At 46.2% G+C, this 21,439-nt stretch overlaps 1 protein-coding gene across 1 annotated transcript in view; it reads right to left on the reverse strand.

Moving 5' to 3' along the window:
• Positions 1 to 12,939: 12,939 nt before the first annotated feature.
• Positions 12,940 to 21,439, reverse strand: part of LOC126439762 (protein roadkill-like) — a 73,663-nt gene continuing 65,163 nt past the window's right edge. The window contains exon 4 of the mRNA XM_050090587.1: positions 12,940 to 13,321. Within this exon, the coding sequence (XP_049946544.1) occupies positions 12,940 to 13,321 (382 nt within the window). The remainder of the gene's footprint in view (positions 13,322 to 21,439) is intronic.

Consider the following 21,439-nt stretch of genomic DNA (forward strand, 5'->3'; position numbering starts at 1 on the left):
ATTCATTTGTTGCTGTTTCTTTGTCCTGCAATAGCGTGTGTCCTATGTCTTCCAACGAGATGATGCGTTCTGTTACTTTGTTCATATTGTAAAGATGTGCACACTCATTAAACCCTGAACTTTACTGTTAATCTCTTGAATTAGACAAAGTTGTCCCTGTGCTTCAATGGTCTGCCAAATAATGTTGTACATGAAATGGTCCCTGTGCGCTGATCATTTTCGTAGCAAACAGATCGTGAAATGGAAATGTCTCACCTCGTAATGTAAGTGCTTGGAAACGCAGTGCTTGCTGCTCTCCGCGCGCCAGTTGCGAATTTCTGACTTCAGTTGCTGAGAGCTTACTGCCGATGCTCCAGCCAGCAAGTAAACTGTGTTGTACACACCACTGAGTGAGAGACTCCTTTAAACAAAAATGACTTGGACCGAGGATGTGGACAATGCTCTTAGGTGAAATATGCCTTTAACAAACTGTTTTTACATTATCTGATACATTGTTAACTCTATGAAATTTATGTTACAACATGCACTAATATTGGAAAAGGACAACATTTATGTCAAATCCTTACTCTCATAATTGTTAGAAAAATAATTGACAGACATGAAAAAACCCTTACAGTGAAAATCAAACAATCTTTAATGAAAAATCTCAATTGTCTTCACATGGCTGTCTGATTCAACAATGAATCTAACTACACGCGACTGCAGTATCACAAAATAAAAAAAATGTTTCCTTCATTCCAGCAGTGATGACAAAAACGAGCTCACCTTCCAGCGACACAGTTGCTCTGAGTGAAGACTGCGGGCAAATAATGATAAGCGATTCAGAAGTGTCTCTCAGCGTCTGAGTCACACGTAGTACGTACAAAATCCAGAAGTGCAAATAACAGACTCCCAGTAGACCTGTTCAGTGACAGGTTTGCTCTCCTGCTCTTTCTCGGCAGGTTAAGCTGTGTGTTCTGGCTGCCACCATTTACTCTGCCACCTGCTGGGCTTTAACTCCAAATAAAGATGAGCTACGGGAAAACTGGTGTTGACATATGGCCAAATAAGTATATCCGTCTTTCATCTGGTACGCGATTACATCTTATTAACGATTTTAATATTACATCCTGGAACCTCGAATGCTGTCCACAGATTCCTGTATGAAATGTAGCAATGGGTTTGTTCGCCTTCTCTTTATCAGCAGGTTAATGAGCATCTTATGGGTGCCGCCACTTACTCTGCCATCGACTGCGTTTTATCTGCAAAGGGAAGACGCGCTGCTGCAAAGCTGGCTTTCAAATGTAGAGAAATGATTACTTCCTTCTTTACTCTGGTAAGTAATTACAACTGGCTAGATTTTTAACATTACATTCTGCTATATCCAATGCTGTCTACAGATTCCCTTATGAACTGCACTACTAGCATTGCTCTCCTGTTGTTTTTCAGCACATTTATGAATTTATTCTGGCTGCCACTATTTTTTCTGTCAACAACTGTGTATTATTTGCAAATTGAAGATGCTCTGCCCGAAAGAACACTTTTAAACACACAGGAATCAGTACCTTCTTCTTTCATTTGGTAAGTAGTTACATCTGGTTAACATTTTTACTATTACGTTCTATATATTAAAAGCATCACCTCGGTTGCGAGGCTTCCGGAAAATTAATAGATGCAAATTTCTCCACAGAACTGACAGAAATAGCTTCATTAAGAGATTAATGGTTGATTGTTAATAACGTGGAAATACACTCCTGGAAATGGAAAAAAGAACCCATTGACACCGGTGTGTCAGACTCACCATACTTGCTCCGGACACTGCGAGAGGGCTGTACAAGCAATGATCACACGCATGGCACAGCGGACACACCAGGAACCGCGGTGTTGGCCGTTGCAGCATTTGTGCACCGCCGCCGTCAGTGTCAGCCAGTTTGCCGTGGCATACGGAGCTCCATCGCAGTCTTTAACACTGGTAGCATGCCGCGACAGCGTGGACGTGAACCGTATGTGCAGTTGACGGACTTTGAGCGAGGGCGTATAGTGGGCATGCGGGAGGCCGGGTGGACGTACCGCCGAATTGCTCAACACGTGGGGCGTGAGGTCTCCACAGTACCTCGATGTTGTCGCCAGTGGTCGGCGGAAGGTGCACGTGCCCGTCGACCTGGGACCGGACCGCAGCGACGCACGGATGCACGCCAAGACCGTAGGATCCTACGCAGTGCCGTAGGGGACCGCACCGCCACTTCCCAGCAAATTAGGGACACTGTTGCTCCTGGGGTATCGGCGAGGACCATTCGCAACCGTCTCCATGAAGCTGGGCTACGGTCCCGCACACCGTTAGGCCGTCTTCCGCTCACGGCCCAACATCGTGCAGCCCGCCTCCAGTGGTGTCGCGATAGGCGTGAATGGAGGGACGAATGGAGACGTGTCGTCTTCAGCGATGAGAGTCGCTTCTGCCTTGGTGCCAATGATGGTGGTATGCGTGTTTGGCGCCGTGCAGGTGAGCGCCACCATCAGGACTGCATACGACCGAGGCACACAGGGCCAACACCCGGCATCATGGTGTGGGGAGCGATCTCCTACACTGGCCGTACACCACTGGTGATCGTCGAGGGGACACTGAATAGTGCACGGTACATCCAAACCGTCATCGAACCCATCGTTCTACCATTCCTAGACCGGCAAGGGAACTTGCTGTTCCAACAGGACAATGCACGTCCGCATGTATCCCGTGCCACCCAACGTGCTGTAGAAGGTGTAAGTCAACTACCCTGGCCAGCAAGATCTCCGGATCTGTCCTCCATTGAGCATGTTTGGGACTGGATGAAGCGTCGTCTCACGCGGTCTGCACGTCCAGCGCGAACGCTGGTCCAACTGAGGCGCCAGGTGGAAATGGCATGGCAAGCCGTTCCACAGGACTACATCCAGCATCTCTACGATCGTCTCCATGGGAGAATAGCAGCCTGCATTGCTGCGAAAGGTGGATATACACTGTACTAGTGCCGACATTGTGCATGCTCTGTTGCCTGTGTCTATGTGCCTGTGGTTCTGTCAGTGTGATCATGTGATGTATCTGACCCCAGGAATGTGTCAATAAAGTTTCCCCTTCCTGGGACAATGAATTCACGGTGTTCTTATTTCAATTTCCAGGAGTGTAATATAAAATCAGAAAATTGAAACTACTGACTTATTTTAGTCTTTCATTATCATGAGAATGTATATTAATTCACTTGATGGCTGCCAGACACAGAAATCCGTTTTGTTTTCATTTGATGTGGAAGCTGTAAACGAAGAGAGACCGGCAATATGACGAAACATGCACACGGGTCACGTGGAGAATGATCCCGCACTGTTACTCAGCTTGCTCTGCGCATGCGCGAATCTGGCATTATTAAAAAAAAAATTCTGGGTAGCATCTGGCTGCTCGCTGCTGCTGCTGCTGCTGCTCATACGGGAAACAGCCGCGTCTCAAGTAACCAGGAGCGGGAGGAGGCACTGCTCATACGCGAATTCAGCTCTGCGCATGCGCACGAACGCGCTGGCAACTGCTCACAGGAACCTCGGGCCTCCTACGCAGCCGCCGCCGCGCGTGCGCAGTGACGCCTGTTTCCTGGCGCTCCCTGGCAGCTGCTGAGACGGACGTAAGCAGCCGTAGCAAGGCGAAAGGCCCCAAAAAATTGTCGCCAGAAATAGAAAATACTTTTTTCGTTACAGATGTGACACAGGCTGAACTTAATTTAATTTTTATCAGCGTATGACGCGGAATGTACAAAGTAGCTGTTTAACGGAAGAGTGGAACTGTTTTGTGGCAACACTTCGATGGTTAATTCTGGTTGTGAATGGCTGTAGGTTTTTAGTTTCATTCCGTTCAGCTAAACACATATCTGCAAAGAAGAGGGATTTGCTTCCTGAAAGCTGAGGAAAAGCGTGACGCATTACAACTGTAACAACACTCATGTTGCCATTTTTCCAGATGTCGATGAGTCTGTCACTACTTTGTGTGTGGGTGACGTTGACCTTTCCACAAGTCCTGCACTTTACAGCCGATTGACACAGGTAACAATGGACATTGAGCCACCCAGAGTGATATTGTGTATTACCCTGTATAGAAATGTGGGTGCAGATACTGACTGCAAATCCGCCTCTTCACGCCTCTCAATGAAAGCGTCCTTTTATCGCAAATTCAGAGACTGGTTTCATTGTTCACGGTAGACTAACTGTGAAAAGCGATCGTATTCTTTACATATCAAACGAAACGTACCAACACCGAAATTTGAATTATACAATTTTAAGACCTTCTTCTCGGTACCTTCTTTATTATCTTTCTAGACGTGATTTTCTGCGATGTTTTCGAAGCCGGTAGTCCAACTTGGTGAAGGACAAATTCTTTCGCTCCTTATATGGTTAGCAATATCAGAAACCATGTCATGCAAGATGGTGTTTCTGTCACTGATTGACTTTTCTATTGCTTCATAGGAATAGGTCCAAAGTGTGTATATTAAACATCGTGATTATTAACGACCGGATTTCACGTTATTCTGCATCTCCCTATTCATCGGGTTGCTTTCCACCAGGGCTACCAGTGTGTAAGCATTCCTTAGCACACACCTCTCAGCACGTTCTTTCATCCCGTACAGCAACACTTTCCGTACTTGCGGCATGGAAATTTTAACTCTTCAATTTATTTCGGAGACATTTGTTGGTCATCTACGTCACTATCGTTGGCCGTTTCTTTACGAGAGTAACTGCCTACGATTTCTTCACTTCGGAGAAGCAGTAGTCGGTTTTATCGAGCATTTCAGTCCAGACGAACCACATGCTGCACTACTTAAACGCTCATCTGAATGGTTAACAACAGTTTTGTTCTTCACACAGTCCTTACAGGTGTTTGCCTTTGATGCGTGTTTCATTTTGATGCATTCAGTTGGCGCCAATCCTAAATCTCCGTAGCGAGCTGCGAAACATTCACGGCACTCCCTATGACCTGGGTGGCGAGACTGAATGCGAAGAATTTTTTGAACAGGAATTACGCTCATGAGGTGATGGTAAGGATTTATTCTCTGCTGGGCGTAGTGTAGCTGTGGCTGTCGATGAAAAAAGAAACGTGCAAGCAGTGAGCGTGGCTCGAATTGTGTACGACGTGAGATCGACTTTACAGCACTACTTCGAGTTCTGGAGGACACGGTGTGTGTTTTGCCGTAACCTCTCACACCTCGCTACAGCCAGCAGCTGGGTACAGGAGTGCGCTGTGTCGCCTCTACACAGGGTGTTCAGTACCACGGCGACGGTGTGGAAGATTGCGAAATGATTAATGCAGTTACTACCGCAATGTTGGGTATAAATAGCAGAGGACGCGAAAAAACAAAACTTGGGTCGGCGGACGAGAGTCGGTGTATTCAAGAGGTACGGCCGTGTGGGCGTCTCTGCAGACATACAGAATTCACAACTGTCGGCCGAAACCGGGCAATATTTTATGCAAGGATGGCCGCCCTGCACTGCGTCCCATGCGGCAATGAAATTACGTGTGTAAGTGGTGGTGAAGTGTTGGTCTGTCTCTACTGTACTCCACTCCGTTCCACCCCCGATTGGATTCAGGAGTTGATACTGCCGCTAAACTGGAGGCACACGCTTTTTGGAAAATTCCCATAATGCAGAAATATCTCGTGTTGGCAATTAAATGAGAAATGGAAACGGGGTGTCCTATTTGCTGTGTCAATTTTCAAGTACTTTGGGCCATAAATCTGAATGAACCTGTGAATTTGATAAATGCACTCAACCTCTGTAGTATCGTTGTAATCATATTCGTTGTAGGTCTGTTGCCGACAGCACGGGTGTTGCTTCCTTTCGCGGCAGCAGCAGGCAGTGTGTGTGTCGGGCGGTCTGGCTGTGTACTCGGCCTGCCGTGTGCTGGAGACAGCGTCAGCTCAGGGGGATTTAGTACCGACATACTTCGAGTGATGGAAACATGTCCGTATTTCACATACTTTCAACTGTGTAGTTTGTTATTTTTATGACACTGCGTATGGCTGAAGTTTGCACAAGAAATTTCATATTGCAACATAACGTTTTGTCTCGTAAGTGAAACAACTGTTGTCGAAATAGCGTTTAGTGTTAGTACACCGTATACGGCCATTAGGTAGACGTAAGCTGCTGAGATACAACGGCGAAATTATTGGTAGAGCAGAAGAAAATACCTTTGTAATATCGTGACATTAACTGCTAGCCGGACGCTGGTGTCTGCAATCACGGCTGAATTTTGAATTGTCGAGTAGAACTGGAGCTCGAATCGCCAAACAGTGTTGCAGATTTTATATGCTAAGTGATAATCCCGATTTAGTTTCGGCCTCCCCGTCGCGTGGCCGGTCTTTTCTCTCTCTCTCTCTCTCTCTCCTCGTCTCTCTGCTCGCAGCGCCCCTACCGCCTGTTCCCGCCCCGACCGCCGCTTCTGCGCATGCGCGGCCCTCGGCCGGATTCGCTGCCCGCATTCCGCGTCGCGCCCCCACCTACGACTTTCCCCGCGGCGTAAATGTCGCCCCCTGAAGCTACTTGTACGTGGATAAAAGTGCCGTAAGCATTTTTCCCTAAACTACCAGACCGAATGTTTACGCAGGTTTTCGTCACGTAGAGAGTAACGCAGCAAGTTACAGGTGTGGATCGCTTCCCACAAAGAACTCTTTCTTTGGCTCGAGTTCCATTGATGACATTCCGATCTCTGTCATTTCTGTGCTGTTCTCTCGTGTTCTGGCGTGCGCCGACGCGCACTTGTATGCAGATCGGTGCCTTAAACTCATCGCTGTGAACCTACAGTGTACTGTACGATACTCTTCAACTTCTCCCACTGACACCCACGCTGTTTGTGCTGCAGAGGGAATTTTAGTGCTGACTGCTCAGGTAGTCTGAAGCCTGTTTCTCGTCGCTCTTGCTAGGCAGAACGACCTTCCCACCTTTCTTTGTATTCCTGTTTACAGTCGTCTTCAGTGATGCTGTAACGGCCTTGTGATCCACGATTCCCTGTTCTACCCTAACAGATACGAAAAGTTCGGGTCTCTTTGTTCCCGGCAGGTCTAAGATGTTATCTTCACCAGTCGCTTCTCAGACTAATGGCTCGGGGTAGTTGTTGGGTAAAGTACTTGGATCAATTTATTATGATTTTCTGGCCCTACCACCAGTTTTAGCCACCTGTCTCCCTGTATAGATGGCAGGATAAAGTTTCCACCTAAAATGGCCAGCAAATTCACGCGAAACATTCTCCAGGTTTCCCTCAAACTGTTGCGCCGCTGTTGCCGCTGAGTCTATGGAAGCATCTCATTACCACATTTGAGCCAACCTTAACACTTCTGTCGATACAAATTATTTTACATTCGGGATCTCCACTGATCTCTCTAATGTAATCCTACTTCTCACTGCTTTAAACACCAGCGATCGACCTCTCTTTACGACCTACGTTTCGACCGGAATTTAGAATCTCGTTGCTACTGACTTCGCGTTTCACCCAGCTTTCTGTCCCTACTGCTGTGTGGACGTTGTTACTGCCTATAAGCGAGATTAGTTCTGAGAACTTTCCGTAGACGCTGCTGCAGTTAACTAATACCACGTTGAGACACTGAGAACAATTCAAGGCCAAGTTCTCCAGATTATGGCGTGCTGCATGCGTGACGGCGCTGGATCGGTTGTAATAAACACGTCACGAGTTGAGTGGATTCTGGGAGCAATGGCCGCCCAACGTCGGTCTGTCGCCAAAGGACGCTCTTAACAGACGAGTAGTCCAAAGATATTTCTCGCACCGTCCCTGAGGACTAACCTGCCACAGCATTTCACTTACCAAATATTCTACAGTCCTCCGTTCCGAATCATTGATACATGGGAAGCATGTCAACAGAAACGGCAGAATTTCAGCTCCGTTCTCGATTGCTTCCTGAGTTACAGTAAGCCTAGCGTCAGAATGAACCTTGTGCACTACAGTTGTCAAGCAGCTTTTAGGAAAAGGAGGACAATGCAATTTCATAATCTCAATACAGTTCAACAGAACTGTACAAAAATTAAATTTTGAACGGAAGTACGTGGAGGATGCGCTCGGCACTTCTGCTAATCGTAATTGGAACTGATACTTTGAGCTGAAACTTATGAAAGCTGTTTACTCTTTTGGACGTGAAGTTTTTCACTCGATTTCAAACTTTTTTATGAGAGTACAACACATTGGCGACTGGAACAGGAAAAGGCTGAAACACCTGTGGTACTCAGAGTATCCTCCGTCACACACCTGAATGCATCTGTGAAGGTATCACACCATTTGAGACGTTTCAGATCGGTAAATTGTTTCAGAAAGGTGTTATTTGTCAATTTTTTAAGCCGTTTGACACAAACTCAGATCTGTTAAATTTTATGTTCACTTGGACTATAAATACAAAAACACTTCTGGTACAGTTATTGTTTGCAAGTGTAAAGATAAAGATTAACAGTATCCAGGGCCAACATTTTAATCTGAGTCATTTGTTTTGTAGACAAGTAGCGTATATAAATTACACTGAAAACCGCCTGCGCTCTCGCAGGCGAATTGTTTCATGTACTGGCTAGCCTGGGTTTCGCATCGTGTAGCGTGTTCTTCACATACTTCCGTTCAAAATTTTATTTTTACACATTTCTGATGCTCTGCACTGAGATTTACATATTTCGGTATCAAAATAAATTTCAATAATTTCTCAGACACCAGACAGACACTTTAAACGACGAGTTTAAATAAATACGAACACGTTTCAAAAGATATCACTTTAGTTTCATCGCCAGATGTATGCTGTGAATGCCGTTGAGTTTGGTGATGGAAAGAACGCAGACGGAGTTCTGGGCTGTTTCCCCTCTGCTGAAGCGTGCCGTACCGTTGCAGTGCGCCGTAATACCAGAGAACAACAGACGAAGGCCGTTAAAGGAGCGTTCCGAATTTTCGGCACTTGCCGTTCTTCAGCGCGCTCTATCGCCGTCATTGCTCGTCACAAAATCAGACCTGATTGGTGCGTTTTGTAGAAGAGTTTGACTGCTGTAATTTTGTGCAGGGTTCTCAACTCCGAGAAACGCATAGTCTTCGTGAAACGAACGAAAATCTGAGAAGAGAGTGAAAATTTTGAGGCTTTCTGGATCTCTCGTTGTGAAGCCAGTCTGCTACAAGGCAGCAACCACGAAATTATTATTTAGTAGGCCAAAACACGTAATTAAAAGATCTTCCGCAGTTTCGTTATGGGACAACAACCAGTTGACTGGGCTACATTCAGTTGCAGAGGTGAAAACAGACATACATACAACGTTGTATTGTAAGAATCTGCCAAAGGAAAGAGGTCGAAAACTAAACTTTGGAATATTTGTAGTTATTTAGCTCCATTACTTTGTAGATTTTTCCATTTTCTTCGATGGCGGTGCGCTCAACACCGATTATGTTTATTTTTCCACTTCAGCTCTAAGACATTTTTTGCACAATTGGATATCCGTTGCGTCATTTGAAATACATTACATTTTCGAAATTACGGTTGAACCTTTCTTCACCTGATTGTTCTCTAGTCTCCTACAGATTGTCGCTACCTGTAAGAACTGTTCTATAACTGGAGATGCGAGAAAAACAAAGTATTTTTCCTAATATCAGCCTTTACTGTGCAGCTGTAAGTAAACATATACAGGGCTGATAATATTTCCTAATGATTTTCTCATGTACGGTCTGGGCCGTGCAGCACTGCATTCAGACTCAGTTCCGGAGACATATTGTGCTGGAACAGCTGGAGGCTGTCAACTACAGACATATCAGTAAAAACACGAAATGTAGAAATTACCCAAAAACTAATAACGTAACACAAAATATTTCAAATATGAAACGATGTAAACAATCATGGTGCCAAGGTGGGCAATGTGTTTTGCATTATAGCACAGCACTGTAGCTATCAACGCAGCGTGCGAAATCACAGTAAATTCTCCAGTTCCTGCGTGGTGAGTCGTTTTAAGTATTTTACTCGTAGTGTGTAAGCGCGTCGCACCAGAGAGTGTGCTGACATGCGTGGTTGTGAGTGATTCATGAAAGGGTGAGTTGCTGTTGTGGCTTAGTGAAGCATAGTTATACTTGCAAACTTTCTCTCATTTGTCAGTCGTTAACTTCAGTTCCTCTTTTTTGGTTTTTGACAGTTCTGTCATTACACTAATACTAAATAGGTTGCAGAAGAAACGAACCTTCCGTTCTCAGAGGTAGGCCAACATCTTTAATTACCATTGCCCACTGTCAGATAGTGTAATTGTCGGGATATATCTGTGAACGTACATCACTTCAGAGGTTTCAAATCGGTAGATGATCTGAGACAGGTGTTACCCTGTGAGTTTTGGAACAGTTTTAACACAAAGTTGGATGCGTAAAATTTTGTGTTCATTTGCTCTGTAATTACGGTAAAACTGCTGGTACAGTGATTCTTTGCGAGGCTGAAGATAAACATTAACAACATTCAGGGCCAACATTTTAACCTGAGTCATTTGTTTGCAATCAAATAGCACTTGTAAGTTTCATTGAAAACGCCACGCTCTCTCGCAGGCGAGTTGTTTGCCGTGGTGGCTAGACTGGATTTCGCATCGTGTAGCGTGTGCTTCACATACTTCCCATCAAAATTAATTTTAAAACAGTTCTGCTGCCCTGCTCTGAGATTAACCTATTTACATATCAACCAGACATTTACATACACGAGTTTAAATAGGAACACGTTTCAGACTATTTGGCGTCCGGTTATTGAGCGATATGAGCAGTGAATTCCGGCGTGTTTGACGATGCGAGGAAAGGGGATGGAGTTCTGGGCTGTTTCCCCTCTGCTATAGCGTGCTGTGCCGTTCCAGTGAGCCCCAGTAGCGGACAACACCAGGTGGAGGGCGTCAGGCGCGTCCCGAACTTTCGGCGAGATGCATAACATGGCTCTCTGTTAGCTCCACTAAGAGCGTTTAATATCACGGCGGAGGCGTGTAAGATTGTGTCTAATGTGGCAGTCATAGTTGCACACAGAGCAACGAAACGTCAGTTTACATGTGCCACATGTGGGGAAGACGCGGCAAAAAGAAGCACTCGAGTTAACTGCGATACTTCCCCATGACGTTTCTCCTCTGTCTCCAGTACAACTGCTGTTTCTAAGAAACTCATTTAAAATGAAAGTGGCAGCTACGGACAGTTTTAAAAGAAAATATCGGCAACGAGAGGGTCTGTGTGGGTAGGTGCCATGCGTCCATTTGCCGAGAATTTGCCAGGATTATAATGGGCGGTTGAACTTGCTAATAACCTGGACTGCGGGAGCAACACATTGAACTAAGGAGCATTCAGAAGTATTTGAAATTATTGGCTGCAATAAACATACGTAAAGTTGTACTTCAAACCGGAGAAACATATGTTTCAAGTAGTATTAATAAGAGTCACGCTGAAGAATTAAATCAGCTGAGAAATGTTGGGATCCTATTTACGCAGGAAGTTGCAAAGTAGCAGCAAATATTGGAATATCACATGAAGTGAATGTAATGATTGATGACGGAGAGAAACGGCCCGGCAGAAGAAAAGGCTTTGTTGATGAAGCATCAGGGGACGATTTAAACCATAGCTCGAGGGACAGTTTTCAAGTAAATGTTTGCCACGTTATTACACAGCTGTAGGGAACTTGACTGTAGCGCGTGCAGCCACACGCAACACGGACACATTCAGTTTCCCGTGGAACTACGTAAGCGAACACGATTCTCCGGTCCAAGAGCTTGTGGGAAACGACGAATCTTGCTACAGTGTAGACGTGAATAGCGAAGGTCTCGGAGAAGAAATTTTACTGTTGAAAAGATTCGTGAAGGCAATGTTGTGTCTGAGCATTTCTTCTGCGCCTTGTCAGTACTCTTTGTGAGTGAAGTTTGCGTGACGGCCTCACGGACTGTTCTGCCGTTTGCCTGCTGGCGCCTCACAAGCAGAGAGGCGGCAGACAGTTGTGGCAGGAGCCACGGACTGGCGGGGAGCGGCGAGCTGCGTCAGCTGCGGCCGCAGGGAGTGAATTGAGGCGACAGCAGCTGAGTTGACAGGCGTATACACTCTCCACTACACTTATTTACTCGATGTATGAGTGAAGGTAAGTGTAATTTTATTACCTGTAGTTGCACGACTTGCGTCACCGTCTCAGCTTTGCCGTTGTGACCGATGAGTGTGGAGACTCGTGTGCGTCGTTGCGAAACTGCTTTCGTGTGCTGAAACTCGGGCCTCGGTGTTCTGTCTCCAATACAACTAGAATTGCTTTGCTCGTTGCAATCTTTTACGTCAAGTAGAGACAACAGTACCAGATAGAGAGGATTTCCTTCACATTTTGTATGCGTGTCATGTTCTGGTCTCATTGTGTTTAGTTAAACGTAGATTGACTGTATGGTTCCAGATGATGGTCGCATTATGTGGTGTGAATACTGCTACTACCATCTCATTGTTATTAAACACAACAGGTACGGTAGAGTAGAATGTTTGCTGAATGTGGAGAAGTAAATTGAGTCTGATATCAGGAGCGAAAGTTCTGGTGATAGATCTGATATAGCGTTACTCTCGGTATGTTGCAAATTAGAATAGTCTGATGTAGCACCTTGCTGACTGGTGTGAAATACTTTTCAACGATCAGATATTATAGAGCAGTTGTGTTTGTTCACAGTGAACTGTTGACTTTGCCAAGTTCAGTCTGGAAGTGTACTCGAGACTTTTTCTTGAGAGAAGGATTGTCCGTTGTTACCTGAATTATTTTGCTGTTATCTGGCGTTGTCTGGGTTTTGCTACAACGTTCCTTAGAGTATGTCTGTGCTGTATGTTACTTGAAGAGGTCTGAAATTAGTGAGTCACAATAGGATTGAGTTTTTTGGATCTTTATTTAAAAAATTATGAATATTGCTCTCCTACAAACTCTTTCAGTTCTCCTGTTTTTTTGCACAGAGTTGGCTGGACTGGCTGCCTCATGACAGCATCTCCACCAGCCGCCTGTGGTTGCGCCACCTGGCGAGGTCCAGCGCTGTCCGCCCATCACGAGTTGTGGCCCCCCTGTCGGCCCCCGCGACGAGCAGCGCAGCCGCCACTTCTGTGTGGCCGTTGGCTGCCGCAAGATGTAGCGGCGTCCACCCAATCACATCCCTGGCGTCCACCGCCGCCCCCGCCCCCACCAGCAGCCTCGCCGCCTCGACGTCTCCCCTGTATGCTGCCCAGTGCAGGGCGGTCCACCCCCACCCGCCCCTCGCCCCCACGTCGGCCCCTGCAGCGATCAGCGCCCTCAGCTCCCCCACTGCCCCCTCCTCAGCCGCCTCGACCAGCCTCCTGTCCCTCTCCTCTGCAGAGAGGCTCCTGCACAAAACACACAAACTGCCACTCTCTGCTACAAACACACAGCACACAGAATGGGGAAAACAGCCACACGAGGAAACAACTGTTGCGAATACAAATCTGTCCTGAAACAAACCTACCGTATTCCTCCTCCCACAGTACAAAACAGTGCGCCATTGTGTGTATGTATTAAATTGCAGTACATCTGTTCTACCCTCCGCATAAGAAAATCTTCATTCATCGTCCATTACAAATAGCATTATACAACCTCTGAAAGAATTTCATTACCACACTTTGTCACACTCATTCCTGCACGTCAGCTCCTCTGCTCTCGGGACGCTACAGCTAACCAGTCGCTCACCTCCACTACAGAACAGCCATCTTGCAGCCTAATACTAGTCTCTGTCTGCAGCTTCACTGCCAGAGGTCACCCTCAAAAAGAATCCCATCTCCTGGTTTTCAAACAGACACTTCCCTGCTATGCAGGCAAAAAAAAAAAAATTCACTGTAGTTGCCGGCAGTTTTCTTCATTCAGCCTCACCAAACACTGAAACTTTCTGACACACGGACAATTTATTGAAAACATGTCAGACATAACAAACACCAAATTGGCAAAACAACTCCCACAAAAAACTGTGTGTGTGTGTCAGATTTCGTCGCCTGATAGCATATGCACATGTATTTAACATGTGCTATCATGCTCAAGATCATCTGAACGATCTCAGTTGTCGTCCATCTTAATGTTTTTGCGGCGTAAGGACTGTTCCATAAAGTTTCTGGCGTGCAGCCGCATAAATTCAGTGGTTCGCTCCTCGGGTTTAAAAGAACGGACCAAGTGCGGCAGCGTCAGTCACCTCAGCTCACTGTGGAGATGGCTGGAAGGTGTTCGGCCGAAACATTAGGAGAAGAGGCTGAATTTATGCGGCTGCACGCCAGAAACTTTATGGAACGATCTGAATTGTGTTTCGCCTGATTTCTAATCAATCCTCATAACATTGTTCGTCTGCTCTGTTTTCGGTACAGTCTTTGCCTATACAAAATGTTCACTGCATGAGGCCACAAGAGACAACTGCTCTGTGCGACCATCAGTTTGGATGCAAATTAATAATTCCATAATGCAAATACCAGAAAACGTGTTATTCGAGATTACACAACCATTACGCTTGCATATTCAAATTTATTGTAATAAATGAAACCTCAGAAAGCAGCATCCTCCTTTAAATGACACGACGAAAGTTTTCTTACTTCGATACAATCCGGGAATGCAATCTAACAGGTAAAGAAGAAATATGTGAAGTATAGTTTCAGTCACAAGTAACAAAGACTGTGCAAGTTGAAACTTGAAATGATCTGCCATAAAGTTTTGTGTTTCCCGGAGATTCGACCACAGCACTTAATAGGATGGTTAACTAAGCACAATGAAACGTCAGAAACCGTCATTTTTAACCAGCAATGAGATGACAAACTGAAACCAGGAGACGAAAGTGTCTTGTGTTATGGGCATTCGAAACCAACACCTATCCACACTGACCTCTAGTCACGCATAGACGTTATATATTGATTTAGTTCATGAGCAGCGAAATGTGGACATGTCAATTTTAAATACAATGATGAAAATTTTCTGCCGACTAGGAATCGAACCCTGGACACATCGTTGTTGACTACATACAAAGATACCTCTACTGTACTATTCTCTCTCACCAGTAGCTCGGAGTGGCATGTTTGAAACTGACACGACAGGACGAAAAGCTGCCCATCTGACTTGGGACTCGAAACCAGTACCACCATTATTGTTAACAAAGCCCAGAGAATCTGTAAAATCAGAATAATTTTTCACATGTATTTTGCTGTGCTCATGTTGCAACTTAAAGTGACATGCCAGGGTTCCAACCCAGGGATGTGTCTCTTGTGAATGTCTGACAAGTTTGCAGACAAGTGGAGACAATGAAGCAGTGGAAATGCATCATCTGAAAGTGATCAAACTTGGCGAAAAGGGAGATCTGAGTTCGAATTCCAGTCCATCGTCAATATTTTCCACGCCTCAGGCTCGAATACAGTAAGAGTCAAGTGCGCTGCGGCCTTGTACAGCAATTGGCTCATTGATTTTAAAAAATATCGCTTAAGAAAGGTGACTGGTGACAAAGTTTCGACCCGGCGTGACTTCCGCCTCTGTCAGGGCCCAACCTGTAGCGACTCTCCTCCAGGCTACCAGAGGTGGGAGAGATGCTGCTTTTGCTTGGTAAAAATGATTGCCGGATGTGAGAAACGAACCCAGAACTTCAGCATTCGTAGCAAGAATAATTTCAACTTTTTCTTAACTAGCAACTATTACCACGAATTAAAATTCATGCTAGTTGCAGTATTCGAATCCACTACATGCAGACTAGAAACTCGCGCTCTTAACCCCTTTCCTTTCATTTAATTTTTTAACCATTCCGAGGTCTGGCCACGACGCCTCCCCCATACCTGTCACCGAGTCGCTGCGCTATTTTCGCGCATAATTTTTTTAATTTTTTTCTATTTTTTTTATTTTTAGCACTTCATCTGAAAGACCATGTTTGCACACAAACTAACTCAGCTGAGTTAGCTGAGAGCGACGCCTTCCAAGTTCCGTGTTCACGATGGTTTGCTTTCCGATTTATTTCTCAACATCTTGTAACTCGGCCAATGCCTCAGTTCCCGAGGCTCCTTTGGAAAGTTGGTCTTCTGCCATCCCTGGTTAAAAGGAGTTTCGACATACGGAATGAAGTGAAATAAAGTGTACTAAAAAGTACCACGTGTTCTGTCGTGAGGACCAGCTTTTCCTCCGAGATTCCTTCAACACAAAATAGAGTGCTTCTGACCTATGTATTTTAAATTAGATTTCTGTTTCCTTAATAAGTAAGTCAGTAAGAAACACCGTTTAAGACAAAAGAGCTTAAGGATGATTTATTATGATGTTCTTGCGTTCACGCCTTTTTCTATTCACTTTGCACACTGCTCCACGTAACTGTATGTACTGAAGCATGCTGCCGAGTTCCTCTCGCAGTTTCCCGCCTCAGCGACGCACGCGCCGCCCCGTGGCCCGCTCGTGGCCGGCGTGCGTGCGGCGACCCACCCAGCGCCCGCCCGCCTCGCTCCCCTCTGCTGGCAGGTGGTGCGTTGTTTGTCCTCTTAGCCAGTTTACAGCATTCCTTTATTCACATGGCACGTCGCTACGATTCAAAAAAATTGGAAGGCAAGGTATTGGGAGTAGAGTTCGTGTTATTGTGGCTAACAATTGTCTGATAACTCACCAGATGTCGTTCACTTGAGCGAGTACGAACCTCGCCTGCTATCAGGTCTTAATTCCCTCACGTGCTGCCGACCACCCAGGCGGACTGCCTCAAGTTTCGCTTTGGTTGCTACTTTCCTGTTTACTGCCCTCTACCGAGTAGTTTTCACACTCGTTGGTAGGTGAGGGGTGCCGATGTTTGTCCAGATGGCCCTCCAGCCGTAGTGCGGCTACTTTTGTACAGTCACGTTTCCGCTTTTGCTTCTCATTAATTCCACGCACATGTTCTTGACTTTTACCATATTCGACGGCCAACTCTGGTTTGAGTATAACTGAGTTCGAATCAAAATTGTTCAAAATGATAAAAGCCATTGGCGACGTGCCGTACATCTGTGGGTGGATCCCAGACAGTGGGAGTAATTTCGTCTGATAAGTGCGGCGTGAGGGCCGTCTGTGTGTCTTCTTCCGCATCTCGTGTGTGGAACACACGAATATAGTTTCTCACTTTCTCCCAAAGTCGGTGAGATTTAATCCCCCCCCCCCCCTACTCCCCCCCCCCCCCCCCTGTTTCCGCCTGACATGGTCAACGTGTCAAACTTTATCTTAAAAATATTACCACGAGTTACAAAATGGCCCAAAGCTGACAGAAATCTTGCTGCTGTTTCACCTGGTATGGGTAAAACATGTGCCACGCAGTTGACTTTAGAGACCATCTACATATGTGCAAAGTGTGGCCTTTGGATGTCGTCAACTCTTCTCGCCCTATGTTCATTGATTCCAACTGGCACGCTGGCAAGCACTTAAGAGTTTGCAGCTGCAGTACGATTTACGTTAGACCTGTAGTCCAGAGCCAGAACTTTGACTGAGGTCTCGCATGTTTCGCAAAGATATTCCGCACCCCACATTCATGATGTGTGGTTTAGTGTTGCTTAGCTTTGAACCTGATGCAAGTTCGGATTTGCTGGTGACCTGCAGTGCCTTTTCCCAGTCGCTGTCGCCAACGATCACTACATCCACATCACCTGTGTACGCCCAACACACGATATTCTGGCGATGTGTGTGTGTGTGTGTGTGTGTGTGTGTGTGTGTGTGCATGCGTGCAGCCCTCGTAGCAGCTTCTGCAGAGCGGCTAGCAGGGCCTCAGCGGCAGTGGCGAACGAGGCCCTCCACACAGGACCACCTCGTGGCACACAACTCTTGAGTGGAAGCTGCCTTCTTAGCTGACCACTCACTGATCATGACTTGCAAACTGCTGTTCTTCAACATTATACCAATTACCTTGACAAAATATTGCAGAAAATCCAGTACGGTCATTGTTTCAAGAAGGCACTGGTGACTCACCCTACCGAAAGCATTCCCGAAATCGAGCGACATTACGGCGCACTCGAGCGTGTGAACATGTGCCGCAGCTACGATATCGCTATATTCACGGACAGTTCGAATACTTTATCTGTCTCTACCCACCGTAGTTCCATACGGGCCAGTCACCTCATCCATTATCATTTTCACTCTCCAGGCAAGAACGCGCACCATTAATTTTGTAATCACCATTCAGGGCAGTAACTGATCTCTAGAGTCCCTTTAGTCAGCCATAGTGCCAGCAGTGCTAGTGTTTTGAATACAGTTCTTAGACTGGTAGTGCTTTTTTCATTGTTTTCTACAAGAAGTGTCTGGTAACCACAGTTAAGTCAACTATCAGCCGCCTTTAGTGAATTAGCAGTCTAGTTAAAAGTTGATTAACTCTCTTCAGTAAATTGATTCCTTAGGACGCATAGGATGTGTGACTGCTGAGTACGGACGCAGGGGGAGCTGGCCACTGTCCGCGAACAGCTGAGCGTGTTGATGGCCGCGGTCAGCCGTCTTCAGTCTGCTGCCTCGGAGTGTAGCGGCAGTGGGGAGTCTGGCGCGTCGCATGGTACACCCCAGGTGTTACACATGCGTCACCCACTGTCCCTGCTGTCGAGACATCTTCGCGGGTACCGGGCGCGGTTGGGCCACCCTCTCCCCAAGGGGAGTGGCGGGTTCAGCGGCGTTCGCGGCGCACGAGGTGGAGGGTCAATGTGGAGGCTGGCCGTGTGGCATCGCCCGCTCTGCCTGTGAGTCGACATGTGGCTGCTCCTTCAGCAAGGTCCGAGCAGGCACACGGGGGGAGGGGTTTATTAGTTATTGGGAGCTCCAACGTTAGGCGGGTGATGGAGCCCCTTAGGGAAATAGCGGAAAGGTCGGGGAAGAAGGCCAGTGTTCACTCTGTCTGCTTGCCGGGAGGTGTCATCCGAGATGTGGAGGAGGCCCTGCCGGCGGCCATAGAGAGCACTGGGAGCACCCGACTGCAAATTGTTGCTCATGTCGGCGCCAATGACTCCTGACATCTGGGTTCAGAGGTCATCCTCAGTTCGTACAGGCGGTTGGCGGAATTGGTGAAGGCGGAAAGCCTCGCTCGCGGGGTGGAACCAGAGCTAACTATTTGTAGTGTCGTTCCCAGAACCGATCGCGGTCCTCTGGTTTGGAGCCGAGTGGAAGGCTTAAACCAGAGGCTCAGACGATTGTGCGGAGATCTGGGGTGCAAATTTCTCGACCTCCGCTATCGCGTGGAGAAATGTAGGGTCCCCCTGAATAGGTCAGGCGTGAGGAAGCGGCTACAAGGGTAGCGGAGTACGTGTGGAGTGCACATGTGGGTTTTTTAGGTTAGAGAATTCCCTCCCTAGGCCCAACAAGACCCTTCTTGAGACGCGACAAGGTAGTAGTAGGCAAAACGCAACGGGGAATAACAATATTAATAAGCTATTAGTAAACTGCAGGAGTGTCTATAGAAAGGTCCCAGAAATGCTCTCATTAATAAACGGTCACAACGCCCACATAGTACTAGGGACAGCAAGTTGGCTGAAACCAGATGTAAACAGTAATGAAATTCTCAACTCAGATTGGAATGTATACCGAAGAGACAGGCTGGACAGTGAAGGAGGAGGCGTGTTTATAGCGATAAGAAGTGCAATAGTATTGAAGGAAATTGACGGAGATCCGAAATGTGAAATAATTTGGGTGAAGGTCACGGTTAATGCAGGCTCAGACATGGTAATTGGATGTCTCTATAGGCCCCCTGGCTCAGCAGCTGTTGTGGCTGAGCACCTGAAGGACAATTTGGAAAAAAATCGAGTAGATTTCCCCACCATGTTATAGTTCTGGGTGGAGATTTTTCTTTGCCGGATATAGACTGGGAGACTCAAACGTTCATAACGGGTGGCAGGGACAAAGAATCCAGTGAAAATTTTTTAAGTGCTTTATCTGAAAAGTACCTTGAGCAGTTAAACAGAGAACCGACTCGTGGCGATAACATATTGGACCTTCTGGTGACAAACAGACCCGAACTATTTGAAACAGTTAACGCAGAACAGGGAATCAACTATCATAAACTGGTTACTGCATCGATGATTTCAGCCGTAAATATAAATATTAAAAAAGGTAGGAAGATTTTTCTGTTTAGCAAAAGTGACAAAAAGCAGATTTCAGAGTACCTGACGGCTCAACACAAAAGTTTTGTCTCAAGTGCAGATAGTGCTGACGATCAGTGAACAAAGTTCAAAACCATCGTACAATATGCGTTAGATGGGTATGTGCCAAGCAAGATCGTAACAGTTGGGAAAGAGCCACCGTGGTACAACAACCGAGTTAGGAAACTGCTGCAGAATCAAAGGGAACTTCACAGCAAACACAAACACAGCCAACGCCTTGCGGACAAACAAAAATTACGCGAAGCGAAATGTAAGGTGAGGAGGGCTATGCGAGAGGCGTTCAATGATTTCGAAAGTAAAGTTCTATGTACTGACTTGGCAGAAAATCCTAAGAAATTTTGGTCTTGTGTCAAAGCGGTAGGTGGATCAAAACAAAATGTCCAGACACTATGCGACCAAAATGGTGCCGAAACAGAGGATGACAGACTAAAGGCCGAAATACTAAATCTCTTTTTCCAAACCTGTTTCACAAAGGAAGACTGCACTGTAGTTCCTTCTCTAGATTGTCGCACAGATGACAAAATGGTAGGTATCGAAATAAACGACAGAGGGATAGAGAAACAAAATCGCTCAAAAGAGGAAAGGCCGCTGGACCTGATGGGATACCACTTCGATTTTACACAGAGTACGCGAAGGAACTTGCCTCCCTTCTTGCAGCGGTGTACCGTAGGTCTCTAGAAGAGCGTAACGTTCCAAAGGATTGGAAAAGGGCACAGGTCATCCCCGTTTTCAAGAAGGGACGTCGAACAGATGTGCAGAACTGTAGATCTGTATCTCCAACATCCATCAGTTATAGAATTTTGGAACACGTATTACGTTCGAGTATAATGACTTTTCTGGAAACTAGAAGTCCACGAGACTCAAGAGGGCCACAGACGCAGGTTCACAGGTAGATGCTGTGTTTCTTGACTTCCGCAAGGCGTTCGATACAGTTCCTCACAGTCGTTTAATGAACAAAGTAAGAGCATATGGACCATCAGACCAATTGTGTGACTGGATTGAAGAGTTCCTAGGTAACAGAACGCAGCATGTCGTTCTCAATGGAGAGAAGTCTTCAGAAGTAAGAGTGATTTCAGTGTGCCGCAGGGGAGTGTCGTAGGACCGTTACTGTTCACAATATACATAAATGACCTTGTGGATGACATCCGAAGTTCACTGAGGCTTTTTGAGGATGATGCTGTGGTATATCGAGAGGCTGGAGCGATGGAAAATTGTACTGAAATGCAGGAGGACCTGCAGCGAACTGATGCATGGTGTAGGGAATGGCAATTGAATCTCAATGTAGGCAAGTGTAATGTGCTGCTAATACACAGAAAGAAAGATCCCATATTATTTAGCTACAATATAGCAACTCAGGAACTGGAAGCAGTTAATTCC

Source organism: Schistocerca serialis, unplaced genomic scaffold (genome assembly GCF_023864345.2).
Source record: "Schistocerca serialis cubense isolate TAMUIC-IGC-003099 unplaced genomic scaffold, iqSchSeri2.2 HiC_scaffold_1343, whole genome shotgun sequence".
NCBI classification, from domain to species: Eukaryota; Metazoa; Arthropoda; class Insecta; order Orthoptera; family Acrididae; genus Schistocerca; species Schistocerca serialis.